This window comes from Zeugodacus cucurbitae, chromosome 5, assembly GCF_028554725.1.
Source record: "Zeugodacus cucurbitae isolate PBARC_wt_2022May chromosome 5, idZeuCucr1.2, whole genome shotgun sequence".
Classification (NCBI taxonomy): Eukaryota; Metazoa; Arthropoda; class Insecta; order Diptera; family Tephritidae; genus Zeugodacus; species Zeugodacus cucurbitae.
The window spans coordinates 16,097,938-16,116,727 of NC_071670.1; the positions used below are offsets into that span (position 1 = coordinate 16,097,938).

General features: G+C 33.8%; 1 protein-coding gene across 3 annotated transcripts; it reads left to right on the top strand.

The window, feature by feature from the left end:
• Positions 1–4,099: 4,099 nt before the first annotated feature.
• Positions 4,100–18,736, top strand: LOC105219117 (serine/threonine-protein phosphatase 4 regulatory subunit 2). Of its 3 annotated transcripts, none has more exons than XM_011195054.3 (4): positions 4,100–4,282; positions 4,493–5,984; positions 15,714–15,902; positions 16,857–18,736. In XM_011195054.3, the coding sequence occupies exons 2-4, from the start codon at positions 5,768–5,770 to the stop codon at positions 18,653–18,655; spliced, it is 2,205 nt and encodes a 734-aa protein (XP_011193356.2). In that variant the 5' UTR covers positions 4,100–4,282; positions 4,493–5,767; the 3' UTR covers positions 18,656–18,736. The 3 variants fall into 3 exon arrangements, with proteins under 3 accessions (XP_011193356.2, XP_011193357.2, XP_054086521.1); XM_011195055.3 differs by having other exon boundaries at positions 16,860–18,736; XM_054230546.1 differs by lacking the exon at positions 4,493–5,984 and having other exon boundaries at positions 4,107–4,282.
• Positions 18,737–18,790: the final 54 nt, after the last annotated feature.

Below are 18,790 nucleotides of genomic sequence, written 5' to 3' on the forward strand. Positions count from 1 at the left end.
CATGGATGTCTATGGGTAGTTGGTATAGAAGCACATTAAGTGCCTCGGTCGGGCAGGACCTTATAGCACCTGTCACAGCTTTTGCCACAGAAATTGCACAAACCAACTAGAAAATAGTATGGGTCACATTTTATAATATTATTTTTATTTAGAAATTTACTACTAAAACAACAAAATATTTATAATTTTATTTATAACCTCATACCCTGTATGTAAACTCTTAGCTGCCTCACTGGGTCACGTTTTATTGCTCTTTTAAATACAGGTAAACTGGCTGTTGGGTAAATTGCAGTACCACACACATGTACGGGCATAGTAAATGCAATTGTATTGTAGGTATGCCTTATTTCCGCGCAAAATGTGCAGACGTCATTGTTCGGTGACTAGATTTTACGATACAAGGACGAATAGTAAAATGCTTGTGTGTATGTAAATGAATAGGTTTATGCACCAAAAAGGATAAGTGGCCTAGATGAAGTTCAGAATAGGAATTGTGCCTAGTAATTCGGGTGACCGTAAGACATTTCGTTATTGCTACAAGCAATGTTATTTTATGCGAAGAAACTTGTAGATTTGTCCAATGTGGCTACAAAATAATGCGTATTCATTGCAAATTATTTCTTGGAAAATGAATTTACATACCCAAAAAAGAAAAGGAAGGGGAGAAGAGTGCATACAATTTACTGAAATTATATGGAGGGAATTTTTCATTTATTTATAAGAAGTTTGTTATTTCATTATTAAGTTATATAGTTAGTTATTAATTAAAAAAAATAATAATAATAATTTTAAATTAATTCTAAACACTACATAATTTAACTATTAAATTAAAATATTGCAAAAATGTTATTTAAATTAATTCAAAAATAATTTTAAATTAATTCTAAACACTACATAATTTAACTATTAAATTATGTTTTGCGAAAATTTTTTGTAATTGCAACTCCAAATATATTTCGCAGTTTATTTTTTGACATTTCATTACTATATTTGTGTAATTAATTTTTAAAAGGATTTTTTGTTCTTCTTTTAATGCCATTATTATTTTTAATCGCGTATTTGCATTGTATAAAATATTTTTAAAATTATTAAATTTGTTTTAGCAACACAAACTTAGAGATATAAGACAATTTACTTAAAGTAACAAGTAAGACAAAGCAATTTATCAGACTTAGACATTAAAGAACTTAGCGGCATTTAAAGTGTATTAACTATATTAAAAATAAAATACCTAAAATGATTATTATAAGTAAATATAAGCTAACTCCACGAATGGTTTATGAATAAGCAATAATTTTTGTGCAATTTAACTAATATTTCCAAAGAAAGTTAGAAATTAACACACTTATCTCAAAATCAAATATTTCGTATTGCATTTATAGTGAAACACGCATTATTATGACTAATTCAAGGTTTCTAAGCATCAATTACAAATATGAGAAGCACATTTTATAAATAAATTACGTGTGAAAAACTAAAAACTAGAAAAACATTTAATTTGTGATTCAAAATTACGAATTTTTCGTAAATTATTAAATTAAAATAAATTATTTTACTTATATAATTAATTTTTTTAGTATTACATATTTCAAGTTCTCTTTGTGTGTGTTAAAAATAAAAAATAAATGTTTAAAACGTATTCTACTTTAAATTAGTTGATGTATTGTCTATTTTTTATTGCGAAAAAAAAGAAGAAAAAACAATAATGACATAAAGAATTATTTTAACTAAAGATCTTTATTTTTTATCAACTTATGTTACATTTTATAAAAATTAAGTAATTTTAGCATTAATAAATAATATTTAATTAGTGATAAGAGACACCAAAGCGGAGTATATTGTATCTCCTTATAGTTTTAAGTGATTCATAAAATGTAGTGAAACATTCCAAAGCTACCTTAAAGGCAAATTAAATAAAATGCATACAAAATTCAAGAAAACTCTATCAAAGTCGTAAAATATTACTTTACTTGTATATATGTATGTATTTCCATTAGTAAAAGAGGTAAATACATATGTATATATGTATGTTTTTTTATTTTATTTTTTTATTTCTTTTTTATTATTTTTTTTTTTTTTTTTTTTTTACGAGGAGGAAGCATCGAAAGCCTGAACCCCAAGTCAGTGTGGAACTTTAATCCGAACTAAACCTCCTACCGTCTTGTACCGTTCCCCCCGGTACCACCGTCAAGTATTACGTCGGGAGGATGGTTGAGTTACACTCATACGTACGGGGTGGTCAAAATGCATTCAGTCACAAGTTGCATTTACTTGGCCCCACCTCTGTTGGTCTAATACCCCGCCTCGTACATTGTTCGTCGCCAACCCTTCCCGTCACGTCAATGTTAGTGTGTTCAAGTCGTAGTTGTTCGTTATATTTAACAGCTCACTTCTCCGCCGCTGTTCGCTGGCTCGTTGTGATTTCATGATTCTGGCTGCAGCTTCGCAAACTGCTTCCCATTTCTCTACCAATTCGACCATTTGGTTTACTAGGTTATCTGGAGTAGGGTCTATACCAAGCGAATATTTGAGATGTTGCCTCTCATGGTTATATTTCGGGCAATGGAAGAATGTGTGTTCTACATTTTCCACGGTTGCGCCTCCGCAATAATCACATATATCGTTAGTTTCGTGCCCGAATCGTTTCAAATATGCTTTGAAGCATCCATGTCTTGTGAGGATTTGAGTTAGGTGGAAATCCACTTCACCATGCGTTCTATATAACCAAGGTTCAATGTTTGGGATCAAACGAAATGTCCAACGCCCGTTTCCGCTGTCTTCCCATCGTTTTTGCCAGCGATTGGTCGTTTCTGCCCTGGCACTTCTTTTTAGTGTCGTGTGTGGTAAACTATCATTCATCACATACTGAAACTCCTTGGCTAAGAGGTCTAAGGGGTGTAAGCCCGCAATAACTAAAGCAGCGTCTTCCGATACTGTACGAAATGCGGAGCATACTCTCAGTGCACAAGTGGCATATGTGGAGAAAAGGCCCCGACGATATGATTTTATTTCGAGGGCTTTCCCCCAAATTTGGGCGCCGAACAGAGCGACGGACTTAAGTACCCCAGCTAGTAGTCGTCTTCTATTTTGCTTTGGCCCACGAGTATTGAGCATTAAACGAGTCAAAGCTCTGCACACTTTTGTTGCTTTTTCGCATGTATATGCTACGTGTTCCTTAAAGGACATCCTTGCATCAAGAATAATACCCAAGTATTTGATGTATATATGTATGTATGCACATATATCCGCATACATTTGAAGCATGTAAAATCGTTAATTCCAAAGGCATCTTAATGGCATGACAGGCAGGTGTGACCATAAATGGAACAGCTGTTCGCATTTTCGCTCCCTTTTCCCAAATTTTTCTAAGTAAATACATACATACATACATATGTATGCATTTGTGTAACAGTTCAGTATGTATTTGTGTGTCTGAAATCACTTTTTGAAAGGAGCCAATATCCATCGGATGTAAGTGTAAATGAAAACAAATGCTAGAAAGGGCACGTGACTGCAGGTAAGTGCGCGCTGCATTATGTTTATACATATGTGGCAATGCATATATACTTAAGTATGTGTGTTGAGGTTACATGGACTTAAATATAATATTTAAATAAATCCTTTCTTATGTATGAGTCCGTATACATATATAAGAATTTTGTAATGATTTAGACTAAAAATTAAATAATCCCATCTTATAATAATAATAAATATATTTTTTGAATAAAATCTAACTTAAATTCAATCAATTAAATGTTAATAATTTTAAACTATGTATGTACTTGAATTACGCTTTATTTATATTTCCTACATGCCACGAAAGTTCACTTTCCATGGCACAGTTTGAATGCCACTGTTGTTCGCGTTTAATTACAAAACAGCTGTGATAGGCTCCACCTGATTTTTGCCAATAAATTTTGTTGATGCAAATGTGCACGCTTCAATTATTTTCTGATACAAAAATAAAGTTTGCTAAAATATCATAAAGAAATTTAATTTACAATAACGCAAGGAAATGTAATAAATATCAAATAAATACTATTTGCAATAAATTTCATTCCAGTATGTCATGCGTTATAAACAACCACAACAGCTGGCAACATCAGTGATTTCTTTTTGTAAAACGCACTGGAAGGGAAGCTCGCAAATTTAATTTTATTTGCCTAGAAGCCTTAAAATAATATTATATATTTTAAAACGATAAAACATAATTAAATGGTTAAGTTTTGAATTGGAGTAGCGCTATAAACAAAATTTGTATATAAGTGCTCGGTTCTATCTGGTGAGTTATCACATTTTGTTATAATTGTGACAGCGCAGCTACGTGCTAAAAAGCGTCGCTGCCGGCAGCAATAGTTTACGCAAAAAAAAAGTATATCTTTACGTATGCTTTTAGCAAATTATTTATCCGTATTATTTTATTGTTTATATCAAAGTTTTATATATGTTCGAAAATACTATTATGTACTTTCTTTACTTTTACATTTCGTAGGAGCAAAACTGCAAATCAAAACTTTACCTGTAACATACAAACATACACGTAAACAGCACATACGTTTCATTCAGATCGTAAGTCGTATCCGGAGCAGCTGCATATTAAGTCGGCAAGAGAAAATCTCTTGTCTTTGCGCCTGTTCCTCAAACAGCAAGGGTTTGTGCAACAACAACCACATTAAAATAATAATTTGAACTCCAGCTCGTGCAACAACTACACCGTTGCGAAGAGTTGCAGCTGTAAAAGCCGGGTAGTTACATACTTTTCATACATACATATACCTATGTGCCGGCCTTGCAGTTTGCTCTGAGTGGCCTGCTGTCTGCAAACTGTGTGTCTGCTGTGCATAATCGTCAAGGTTTTCGTATTTCAACGATTCTGTTCAGTCTGAGAGCGCACATCCAGCAGTCATCAACGCACCGCATCACCAGCACGGAACGAGATATTTAAAATTTTGTAAAATAATTACTTATTTGTTGGTATTACCACTTGTGCCAACAACTGTGGTCTTAGCCAGCCTAGACACCAACTCGTAACATCATTTAGAACGAGTCTCCATCTTTTACTGGAGATTTCGTCCCACTAAGCAGCTATATTGCATTGCACGTCTGTCGCTTGGCATCCACACATCGCTTTCCGTTCCGTTTGGTGTCTGTGCGTGAGTGTGTGCACATTTGTCTGCCTATACGCGCCCGTATAAAATAGTTGTGCCGTGCCTTTTTGTAGTCGTCGCGATCTGTGTCGTTGTCGTGTCCATTGTCGGTTCCCGTACCCATAACCATATTCAGTCGGTATTGTCGGTATCATTACTGTGGTCGTGTATCTCTGGTCTACGGAATTCACTGTGTCGTATTTTCGTTTGTGCGAATTGTTGCTGCTGTTTTTGCCACACATTTGCAAAAACAAGCAACTTAAAATACGAAACTCAACTTCGATCTCCTACAACAAGAGTAACTTCGTCATTTGTGCAGCGAGAAGAGTAACGAAACGAATTTTAAAACGTACATTGCCGGTTGTGAACTTCGTTCTTGTGTGTCTATATCATCATCAATTTCATTGTGGTGGCAAGAGCGAGCCAGCCAGCGCCACATTCACACTAACAGCGACAGCAGGAAGACGACATATTGCGAAAATTTAAATATATATACTTTTTTGATCACATTGAAAAAGCGGAAGCTAGAGTTAACTAGACGCCTACCTAGCGAAAATTTTCATACGGTGAATCTCAGACAAGTTTTTACATTCCGGTTTCTTTCGCTACTATTTATTTAAATGGTTAATATGGAAAACGCCGAAGAAGTTATGCAAATTCTGGAGCGCTTCACGCGTCTAAAGCAAAAGGAGATACCCAAGGAGCTGGATGATTATTTGCAGTATGTGGCAAAAACCGGTGATACGGTCTTCAAATGGGCAAGCCTGAAATATTTATTCCGGGAGAAATTGCTCAATGTGATTAAACATTTCCACGATACCTCGCCGCGTGTTGATGGTGAGTAAAGAAAAATATATGTATTTATATGTATATATACCTAATTAAAAAGCACTAATTGTGCACGTAAAAATGCTGGATATTATGATGAATGAACATAACGTGGTAATGATATGGTGGTGGCTAACAAATTTTATTGCCATGCAAGTAAATCCTCTTTTTCTGGATACTTACTAACCGGCTTTTTAAACGTATACATGCTGCTTTCCACCATTTCGCACCACACCACACCGCTAACGTTTCTATGAAGTTTTCGTGTCACATTTTTTCGTTTTATTCTTTTCTCGCAAAGTTGCAGTCGAAAATTGTCCGCATAAAAATGCTGTTTCTGTGTACATGGGGGCAACTTTCTCCCTGATAAATACCAAAGTTGTCAGAAGAAAGACATAAATTTGCAGCAGCAAAAAATTGCAGAAAATGTGCAATGCAGACATGCTAAGCGTGGAAAGTAGGATATTCATGCATATATACGAGGTACAGAATTAGTTTTGTTACTTGTGTAATAATTTTCAAGAAATAACGCAGCAATGCTAAAAGTTGCTGTTATTTTTGTTAAAATTTGTTTTTTTACTACTTTGAATAGGCATTATTATTATGTCATTGTGTAATGAGAAAGTCAAAAAAAAATATATAATATTTTTAATTTCTTCATTGCTAGCAGCCGCTTGGAATATTACGCATTTTTTAATTTCCGTAAGCTCTCGCCTCTTTTGTTTGTTTTTTGTTTTCTAGAATATAGCAATTTAATTGCAAACAATTAAAAAACTCATCAAGGTCACGCGCTTGCAGTGGTTGCTACTAAGTTAAATATTTTTAAGTGCCCAATGCAATTTTTGTTGTAATTTAAATTCTCAAATTAAACTAAAAATATAAACTAAGCAAATTAGTAAATGAATAAATGCTATATTTAGGAAAAAATTAATTAAAATATCAGTTAGCTCTGCAACTCTCAGTAATTTGTGAAATACTTTTACCTGATTTCTTATTGCTACTGTGCTGTTCCTTTTTTTTCCTCTTTCTCTACCTTTTTTGGCACTTGTTGATTTTTGCAATTGCTACCTGTCCCCGAATATTTAATTTATTTAGATTTAATGACTTCGCTGCTGGTTGAATTCCAACTAGAGTGTGCTTAAAACCCGTTCACACAAGCATAACAAAAAACTAAGAAGTAGTAAAATGAAAGAGAGTGCAAAAAAAATGCAGAAATATAAATCCACATACGAGTATATTTAATCGAAGTCAAGTAGATAGCAAGTATGTTGCTGTTTTGTGTTTGTTTTTTTTTTTTTTTTGCAAAAGTGGGAGTATGGCTTGAAGAAAGCTAAATGCGTAGCGCGTGCGACCAATACTCCAGCAATCGCTATAGCTTAACCATATGTACTTATTTGTGAGCGCAAACAGATGTGCTTATGTACGTTGGTGTATATGTACATTCATATGTACATACATATTTATCACTTAATTTTTCTTTTTTTCTTTACTAAGTTAACACCAGCACTCACTTGCTTGCATGAATTTTTTGTGCAAAACCAACAACATCAAAAATAATTTAATTGTTATTCAGCGTGCGAAAACCTTACTCCCATTACACAAATTCTTGCTTGCATAATTTGTTTTGCAAATTCTTTATTTGTTTAATTTATAAATAGCAATACATATGCACATTATTTTATAACAAAAAATATAAAAAAACTAGTTAATGTGTGTATTAACAGCTTACCAAATAGTATTTTGTAGTTAAAGGCACTTGACATTCTTGCATATTTTCGCTTTGCTTTCTTTTTTGTTATTCATTATGATACTAATGCTGACTAATCGCCGAAAAAGGCTTTCCTGTGCGTCACAGATACATGCGTTAAAGCAGATAATATGATAAAAATAATTGATTAATTTAAAAATATATGTACATATGTATGTGTGTATACCAAATAATATGTGTTGTATGCAGAGACGTACTGCTGTTGAAATAATCATGATTTTTTTAACACAAGCTCTCCTATTTTTGTTTTTCTTGCGAAGAATTTAATTTTTAGACATTTAAAGATAACGTTTTTAATTTAGTCAAAGTAATTGAAGCAATATTGTGTTTGTTGTAGTACTTTATATGCTACGCCATACATTTCGAAGAACTATGTACTTTTTTCAATCATTAAAGAATACAATTTAACGCAAATAATTTATGCAATATTATTATAATTGTTTGCTGAACATGTAAAAAATATTTTTAAATTTAAAAACATAACCATTTTTTTTTCAAATTAAAAAAATTTAAGGTGTTTAACCTTTTTGTTAAATTTGTGTAAACACTCATTAAACACTTGTTTAAGCGCAATTTTTCACATCTATTAAATCGTTAGAACTGAACTATAATTTATTATAATTGATTAATGATCCCGAATGTCGTGCTAATAATTATGTTGAAAAAAATTTTAAACCGAAAAATTCTGCAATTTGTTCAAATTAGATAAGTGCTGCTCTTTTAATTACAATGATTTAATATTAACATGTGTACATACATACATACATACATGCCTATAAATAAAAAATAATTATTTCACAATTGTGGTCTCAATCCTGCATGTTGTTACTTTAAAATATTAAAAAAAAAATTTTTAATATTAAAAAAATTTATATTATTTAAAATATTAAAAAGAGATTATTTTAAATAATAGAAAAACAACTTTATACACATTTACACTTGCAAAAAAATGTACTATTGCAGTGCAGTATATTGTGAATCATGAATATTCCATGAATGCTGTTTTGCTAAAAAATTCCCATCTGATTTGGAAGTAGGGCAAAATGTTGAGTGCTTTGACTTTCTCTCTGAATACAAAATGAAGAATATGTGTGTAGAGCCGAGTTGCTTGTCTAACAACTTGCTGGTTTTGCATTCTATTTTTTTAATTTAGTGGAATGTTATTATATTTTTTTCGTAGTTCGCCAGGAAAAACATTTTTTAGGTTGCATTCGAGGTGCATTTAGTACTTAGCTACAGCTGAGTATCATTAATTTAATATGAATAATTATTAAAATTAAAATATGTTTTATATATTCATTTGTGTTATTTTGTTTTTATTTATTGTTCACTTAATTTTTTATTAATTTATTTGTTCATTAATTTTTTTTTAATTTTTTCTATTTCATTTTTATTTTTAATTTTTAATTATATTATTTAGTTTTTTTTATTAAAAGCTTAGAATTTAATTTTATTTAGTTTAATTATTATGTATTTTTAATATATTTTTTGTTTTTACTTATTTATTATTTTTAATTTATTTTTTTATCTAATATATATTTTTTATTGCTTTTTATTAAGTTTCTTTTATTTTTTATGAAGTTCTTAAAACTTAATTTCAATTATTTTATTATTAAGTACATATTTTTAATACATATTTATTTTTTATTTTTTACTTAATAATTATTTTTTTCTATTTTTTTTATTTGTTTATTTTATTATATATATATTTTTTTTTATTAAGTTTTTATTTCTGCTTTGTATTTATTTTTTTATGCCAATGAAAAGAATAAATGAAGCTCATATTTTATTGCATTAAATTTGTGGAATTGTATGCATAGGGAGCCTCTATCACAAGTTCCAAGTTATATCAAATGGTTTTGAACAAAATGCTTTTCTGTTTTATAGACCAAATCCACAGTCGAACATTTCACTGAACCTAACCTATATTATGCATCAAAGCTACCAAGCGCACAAATTTTACACCAGCGCATAATTTAAAGTTCAGCTTGCAGCTGACTTGATTACTTCACGGTTGTTTTGCGCATTTTCACCGGCTCCATAAGCCATAAATCACAATGTCAAGTCCTGGCTATTAGCCTCGCTTAATTTTATTTTTTAGACAGCAAAATTTTAAGAAACTACAAAACTGCCTACTTATACCTATGTATATTCCAGTTACTGTGAAAAAGAAAACATAAAACAATAAAGCTATAAAACACGCAGCTAAGTGAGCGCAATGAAAGAAACCCATAAAAACCAAACTGCGACAGTGGCTCTGGGCTGGCGAATTCCAAGTTTTTCAAGTCCGATTTCAAAGTGGGGAGTGCACAGCTCGTGGCGCTTTTAAATGCGTTCATTCGCATCTTTCGAGGAACTTAATTTTTTTCTATATTTATAATCAGTTCACTTTGTTTCGTCTTCAGCTCCTGCTTTTGGTGTGCGACGGCTTAAAAAATGCCAGCAGTTGAGCAGTGAACTAGTGAGCAAAATGAAATTTAAAGAAGCATGAAACGAAAAGCATAAAGAATCTGTGTGAAAACCAACAATAACAATGTATGTATGTATAGCATGGAATAATTATTTGTATTTTTTGTGTTAAAAGAATGGGCGAAAAAAGACTTTACTACTATTTTTAGGTCTTAATGACAACAACTAAAACAGCCAGACACTCAACTTTAAAAATAAAAACAATAACAATGAAATAAAAAAAATTAAGACTGCGCTAACAATGGGCAGCAAGAGCAGGAGTAGCAGCAGTTTTGTATATATACATTTGTGTCTTGTGTGTGGCAGCTTTCTCATATCAGCATATATTTATATATGTATATGTATGTATGTATCTGTGACAAAAACAATAACCACCATGTTAAAAGTCAACAAAAACAACAGCAACTACAACGCACATGTTCTATATAGACTCTCAGCAAGTTTTTTCACAAATGCAGTTAGCAATCACAACAAAAACAAATACAATCAAGTGGCGTGGTAATACGACGGATTCACGCTCAGCAGCTCCATTGTTTTGTTGGCTCTTAACCGCTGGAGCTACTCGGTGTTTTATTTGTTGTTGTTGCAGTTTTAAAATTACTTACGTATTGTTGTGGATGTAGCTTTTCCTTTGCTGCTGTCTGTTTTCTACTCCTCCTCCTCCTCGTCCAAAGTGAAGTGCTGGTTTTGCACTTCTTTTGTCCGTTTTACCAGTGATTTATTTGTTGTTGTAGTTGTTCCTGCTGTTAGTTTAGATTTTGCCGGTTTTCATTTGCAACTTCAACTGAGGGCTTAAATATGTACTTGAAATACAGTGAATGCAAAAATTGTTCACATAAAAATTAAATATTTATTTATTTGTACGACATAACGGTATAATTGACATGACAGTTGTGGTATATTTAATAAACATTAATGTAAGTACCTCTGGAGACTTTCGTGGGAACAGTTCATTAATGTTATCAAGTGCTGGAGTGCTAGAAGGTTCATGGGGTCAAAACCAAAGCTTAGACTTGAAGAAAAAAAATTGTGCTATTTTCTAACTATAGTCCTCTCTCTGCTTGACAATATACACTTCGTAGTGTATTTCTGACATAGGGAAGATTGCTCTTCAAGCTCAAGTGTTCTCAGTTTCTCAAATAAGACATATAGAAGTAAAAGCGGAACAAAACTTCTACTTTAATTGTATATCTGCAATTATTTTATAGCAATATGCATACTTTTGTAGCTCACTGTATATGTATAACTTTATTTGGCATATTTACGAGCGCCTCCTGCCTGCGTTTTTGTTTGTTGTCACTGCAACTGTTGTTATAATTGCTTGCTGCTACCCTGACAGCCATTACTGTGGCGTTTTCTTTTCTTACTTTTATTTTATTTTTTTGGGTGAATTTTCGGTTACCGGCCTTTTAATGGATTTTGTGTACTTCAAAACCAGATCTTTGTATGTATGCGCATGTGTGAATACCCCAATTTAACAGCAGCACAGGAATAAATGGTCGGTAATTGCGACCACCGGCTCAGTCGATTTGTACACACACATATATATATATATATATTTACTAACATTATTATGCTTTTAAGGCGCTTTATTGTTGTTTGTACAATAATAATTTGCTTACAATAGTATTTTTGTTGTTGTTGCTATAGTTAGACCCATACATATTGGTATTTTCTCACACTATGGCGCATAGCAACAACAATGTAATACAATTTATATACTCAAATTGTTGGAAAATATGCTTTGTATGTACATATGTGTGTGTTTGTAAATTATATAATAGTAGCGAGTAGTTATGTATGTTTGCACCTGGCCTCAAGCTTTCTGTTTGTTGTGCTTTTGTAAGAGCCATTCTCGGCAGTTTCTTCATATATTTGCACGCTTAATTACATCGCAGTTGGTACACACCGCACACGAATTTCGCTGAAGAAAAGGGTTTTTAGCTAATAATTTAAAAAAGATTTGAAATTTGGCAATTTGTGGATATGACAGGGTTTTTTACATGCTATTCTTGTATATTTTTGTTATTTTTGAGCTCATATTTAAAAAAAATGTTATTTACCGACATTTATATCTGCTCAACTAAGTTAAAATTTGAGGTTAAGGTTGAAGAATTAAAAAATGAAAAGTGAAAAATGAATTTCCTACAATTTTATCTTAAATTTTTTTAACATTTTTAATAATATTTGAATATAAAACTTGACTTTTGACTTGTTGTAATCTGTTTAATAAAGTATTATATTCAATAAAGTGAATGCGCCTTAATGTAGGCAATATTTTTTTCCCATTCAGTAGGACGTTACTTTTTATTTAGGTTTCAAAAAAAAAAATTACAGAAATCTATTATATCTCTATTGTAAATTTAATTAAATATAAATAATTACTTTTCAGTCGTATTAAACAGTTTGCAATCAAGTTTAATAAAGCCCACAAAAAGGGGGTTGTAGTCTATTTACTTAATCAAAATTATAACATTATTCTTATAAATGGTTCTATTTCTTTAATTAGTTATGAGAAAACATGGATATTGCTTAAAATTTATAGAAATAAAAAATATAAATTGTAAAACAGTAGAATGGCAAAATAAAATTTGAATAATATATTTTTTTAAATATGCAATAACATTTAAAAATATAAAAAATTAACTATATTGTCTTTTATTAAGACAATTTATATTTTTCTGATAAAATTTTATAAAAAGTAAAATTTTTAATAATATGCAAAATAAGTATCTGACTAATTATTTTTGATTTATTTTTTTCCAAATATTTTATGCAAATGATTTTCGTTTATTTAGTTTTAGAGAAACAAATTTTTAAATCCAAAAACCATAACAAGAGTTCTCTAAACTGATTTATTGATTCTAATAAATTATTTTTGATTATTTAAAATATATTTAGATAAAAAAAAAGTATTTCTATATTTTTTAAGGTCTAGAGAATTTTTATTTGTCATATTTTTCATTAAAATTTGCTTTAAAAAATTTAAATTCTTATATAGTTTTGTTAGAATGCTTACAATATTTTCAGAGTATAAAGTTTTTATTTTTTAATAATAATCAAATATTAGTTTATTTTTTAAAGTATACATTATTAATATTTGCTATTTACATTTTTTCAAACTTATTGTTTGCCAAAAACAAGAATTTAACACATCTTTCGCTCTCTTCAGTTCACCAAGTTCAACTTTTTAAGTGCGTGCATTAAATTAAGACAACAAAGTTAAACGCTTTGCAATATTCTATTAAGTGTTTGTGTGTGTAAGTCACAAAAAAAAGTAAACAAACTAAAAAGTAAAAACAAATAATAAATAACGAAAGCACTTCAAATCAACACACTTACGACTTCAGCCAATTATTTACATACAAACATATGAAAAAATATGTAGGAAATATGTGTTGGTATTTGTACGCTGAAAAACACTTAAAAATTAAAAAAGGAAGAGTAACAAAAACTTTGCAATAAAATTTGCATGCCATTGCTACGGCGGCGCTATGAGTAGCGTCAACAATATGATAAAATCAAGGCGAAAAATTTATACTGCATGCTCTTCATACATACATACGTACCTACAAATGCAAATGTGTAACATAAACGCCACATTGGCGCTCTCGTTTCCGAATTCGTTCACACACACGCACAGAACGCTATAAGTGTTGTTGTTGTTATAAATGTATATTTGTTGTTGCATATTTACCGGCTCCCAATTGACGCTACTTACCTTTGTGTTAGTCATTGGTCGTTTGCCGGCATTTGTGCGCTCATTTGCTCTCTGCCTTAAAAAAAAAATCACAAAAAGGAAACCACCAACTTTCCAGCCAGTCAGCAGGCGCTTCAGTTAGTCAACCATCCGGTCTGCTATCTAACGGGTGATTTTTTTGAGGTTAGGATTTTCATGCATTAGTATTTGACAGATCACGTGGGATTTCAGACATGGTGTCAAAGAGAAAGATGCTCAGTATGCTTTGACATTTCATCATGAATAGACTTACTAACGAGCAACGCTTGCAAATCATTGAATTTTATTACCAAAATCAGTGTTCGGTTCGAAATGCTTTATTATCGACAAATTTTGTTCAGCGATGAGGCTCATTTCTGGTTGAATGGCTACGTAAATAAGCAAAATTGCCGCATTTGGGGTGAAGAGCAACCAGAAGCCGTTCAAGAACTGCCCATGCATCCCGAAAAATGCACTGTTTGGTGTGGTTTGTACGCTGGTGGAATCATTGGACCGTATTTTTTCAAAGATGCTGTTGGACGCAACGTTACGGTGAATGGCGATCGCTATCGTTCGATGCTAACAAACTTTTTGTTGCCAAAAATGGAAGAACTGAACTTGGTTGACATGTGGTTTCAACAAGATGGCGCTACATGCCACACAGCTCGCGATTCTATGGCCATTTTGAGGGAAAACTTCGGAGAACAATTCATCTCAAGAAATGGACCCGTAAGTTGGCCACCAAGATCATGCGATTTAACGCCTTTAGACTATTTTTTGTGGGGCTACGTCAAGTCTAAAGTCTACAGAAATAAGCCAGCAACTATTCCAGCTGTGGAAGACAACATTTCCGAAGAAATTCGGGCTATTCCGGCCGAAATGCTCGAAAAAGTTGCCCAAAATTGGACTTTCCGAATGGACCACCTAAGACGCAGCCGCGGTCAACATTTAAATGAAATTATCTTCAAAAAGTAAATGTCATGAACCAATCTAACGTTTCAAATAAAGAACCGATGAGATTTTATGCGTTTTTTTTTTAAAAAAGTTATCAAGCTCTTAAAAAATCACCCTTTACATTTTAGCTTTCTTTTCATGTGCCTCCCTTCCTCTTTATATTTTTCGCGACAATAGTGGCTCTAACCGTCTGCCTCTCTAGCTGGCTCTCTGTCTGTCCGTCCGTCTTTCTGTGTGTGTGTCGCACCAACTGTTTTTTTTTTGCATGCCTTCGTTATAATTTCGCGCAATTGCCGGTTTTTTGGTGTTCGTTTCGGTGTCTTAAATGGCTCGTGCACACGCGCAAAGTTGCCACAAATCGTTCACTTGGAGTACAATAACCCCCCTGAGGCGCTTTTGTTGTTTTCTTCACATGTATGTAGACATGTTGTTGAGTATGTGAACCAACAATGTATGATTTTAATAGTGCTGCTTTGGAGTCATTGTTGTTCTTGTTGTTTTATTTAATTTTTTTTTTGTGCATTTTTCTTTCAGCTGTTCTTAATGGCATTCACACCGGCTCAGTCAGCCTACGTCTGCTACTAGGTGGTGGTGTGTGTGTATGTGTGTATACTTAATCAGTTTTAAAAAGCGCACTTTTTTCTACAAAGCCATATCAAGAGATATTGTCAATTCTTTTTTTTTAATGCCAGTTCCTTATATGCTTTATATTCTCATTTGCCAAGTTCATTCTCATCATTTCCAGCAACTACATACATATTTACACCTATACATACATACATATATAAAATTTTTAATAATTATTCTTCTCGCTCTTTCTCATTTGCAGAGATTCCTCAGTATCCGAACGTTGATCCTTTTAATTATGAGAGCATGAAATCTTCGCTGTTGGAGCGTCTGGAATTATTCAATGCCGCACCATTTACCATTCAGCGTTTGTGTGAGCTTCTGATTGATCCGCGTAAACAATACAGTCGCATTGATAAATTTATGCGTGCTCTTGAAAAGAACATTTTAGGTGAGTGCGTTCGACGTCAACGGACAATAAATTAATTAAAACTGAGATTTCAAAGTATTGAAAAGAAAATTTAAAGTATTGCCGTGCACGAGAGGTTTTTTGTAGAATTGTGTAATAGAAAGTTATTAGTAACTGTTAAATAAGCTAAATTGTATTCAATAGTTAGCTGCTGAACTTAATAGAGCTTCGTGTAGGGTTTCGCAAATGATCGTGAGTAGCTGTGATCTTGCGTGCAAGAGAATAGTGTATCTAGATAAAAACGTAATTATATATTTATTAATACACAACGTAAAAACATTCAGGATAACAGGTCTTTTGGTAGTCTTAGAGGTGTGGAAACTAAAACTTTAGATTTATTTCATAATGAGTGTATCAAAAGAAGCCATTCTAGGTCTAGCAAAGTGCTTTGGTGCGAGGAAATATTAGAAATACATCGACCGAGGAGGATAACTGGAAAGTGAACGACTACCTCCTTGAACTTTCTCCTTTCTTCTCTGCGAGGAGCTTGGCACTCGCATGCACTAAATCCACGGCGACCCTTTTTACCAATTGGACGAAGGAGTACAAACTAAACCTTAACATTCATGTCGATGATATTCAAATACCGAACGTTAATAACCCCTAAAATTAATTCACAGTCTCAACACACCACATACGATCGCAATACCAAAGGTTCAGAGGCCAAACAAGATCCTTAAGTCACTAGCGGGTAGCACTTGGGGAGAGGACAAAGAAACGTTGTTGGTCACTTACAAGGCTATAAAAAATACAGATTTTATACAATTACAAGCGTAGAAAAGAATTATAGTACTTCCGTGCACAATCTCAAAAATATTTAAGTTTTCAACTTTAGGACCTTTATTCTTTAGTACATACTGAATTTACACCTAATTATTCTCTTAACACCAACAACTCAATAATGATTTTCTTTTTCTTCTCTTGTATGAACGCTAGTAGTGAGCACTATCGAACCCGGTCGTAAACGCACTGAGAGTGAGAACGGCGATTCATTGGATTCAGTGGTTAACGGTGATTTGTCGCTGGATGTCAACGTCGATATTGATATGGAGAATGAATCTTTGTTCAATATGGAGGCACAAAACGGCAATGGCACTGGCAACGGTAATGGCACATCTACGGCAGCAGATGGTAGTGCGTCACCAGAGTCTGAGGTGAAAGAGAAGCCCGTAGTGACTGAGACAGCTACCAAGCATCCTACAACTGATGATGACATTTTGCCGAACCCGAAGAAGGCAAAGCTGGATTTGGATGAAAAAGATGAAAAGGTTTCTGAAAAGACTGAAGGCGAACAGAGTGGTGTTTCGGTGGAAAAGGATGAAAGCAAGTCGCAAGTTGACGATGCTGCTAAATCCAAAGAAACCGAAAAAGTTGATAGCGAACCGGCTGCAGAGGTGACTAAGCCGTCCGTAGAGGATGCAGAAATGGTAGAGGTGGATAATAAAGAAAAAGAAACGATGGAAAATAAAGAAGACTCAAACAAAGACGAAGAAGTAGAGAAGAAGGATGTGGTAGACAAAGCGGATGAGAAAGAGGTTGAAAAGGACGTGAAAAAAGAGGTTGAGACTAAAGCGGCTGTTGAAAGCAATAATAAAGAAGCCGCTAAGGAAGAAACTGCAAGTTCCGATGAAAAAGTAGCTGCGGAAGAAGTGGATGCTGTAAAACAGAAGGAAAACATTGCCGAGTCGGAAACCGATTCCAAAGTAACTAAAGAAGATGAGAAAATCGTTGAGAAACAAGAGATTGAGAAGGGCGAAAAGGAGGTAGTTGTAGCAGCTGCCACAGCCACTACTAAGACTGTTGATGAATCCGCTGCGGTTGATGCCAAGAAATCAGCAGAACCAGCAGCAGAGTCCGAAGCGGTTGTTAGTGACAGTGATAAAGATAGTGCTAAACCCGTAGACAAAGTTGAGGAGGAAACGGCGCCTGTTAAAGCCAACGAGGGCGTTGCTGAATCCAAGGCAGAAGTTTCGACCAGCACACCGGAAAAAGATGAGGTTGCGCCACAGACCACGACTGCTGAAGCTGAAGCTGAAGCTGTCGCCACTGAAGCGAAAGAGCCTGCTGTTGAACCAAAAGCCACATCTGAGGTGACCGACTCCACTGCCACGCAAACAAAAGTAACCGAAAAGACTGAGAGCAATGTTGAAACCGCTGCTGGGTCGGAAAAGCCGGCTGAAGAAAAAGTAGTTGAAGCTGTTACGACCACGTCCAACGAGGCGGAAGCTGTAGTGGCTGAGCAGTCCACTGCTGATTCTGCAAGTAAACCCGCCGTAGAAGGAACCGAAACGGTTACTGTTGCGCCAGCCGATGACGAAAACAAAGAAGCTGCTCCTGCTGCTACAGCCACTGCAGCTAAAGCCAGCGAAGCTGAAGTTCCAACAACCGCTGAAGCTGTAGAAAGCACAACTGCTGACAGTGCTAATGTGGCAGAAAAGAGCGAAGTTGTCGCACCCGTTGCAACTACCACACCGGCCGAAGACACCGCCGAAGCTATTCCTGCTGCTACACCAACAGCCACTCCACTAACCACACCGACATTAGCACTCAACGATCAACCCATGGACGATGTGCCGATTGAAGAGGCCCAACCCGCTGTTAATGAAGTTGTTATGGCTGAGACAAACGCTGCCACCGAAATGGCCACTGACGCAAATGAACCACCAGCACCATCCAAGGACGAACCCGCTGGCATGGAGGTGGATGACACCAGTCAGGAGGCCATGGATCAGTAATTTTATGGCAGCATATAATCAACTACACAATAATATTTTTCACACGCATACAATACGACAAAGAACATTTTAATTGTGAAAGACGTCGACAACGACAACGACAATGACGACGGCGACAGCGCGACGCAAAGCGAT

Bases quoted from the DNA above. Each gene is read 5' to 3' on its own strand.
- LOC105219117 (XM_011195054.3), top strand. From the start codon at position 5,768: ATGGTTAATATGGAAAACGCCGAAGAAGTTATGCAAATTCTGGAGCGC. The intron at 5,985-15,713 runs GTGAGTAAAGAA...TCTCATTTGCAG, and splicing joins TACCTCGCCGCGTGTTGATG to AGATTCCTCAGTATCCGAAC. The intron at 15,903-16,856 runs GTGAGTGCGTTC...TATGAACGCTAG, and splicing joins TCTTGAAAAGAACATTTTAG to TAGTGAGCACTATCGAACCC.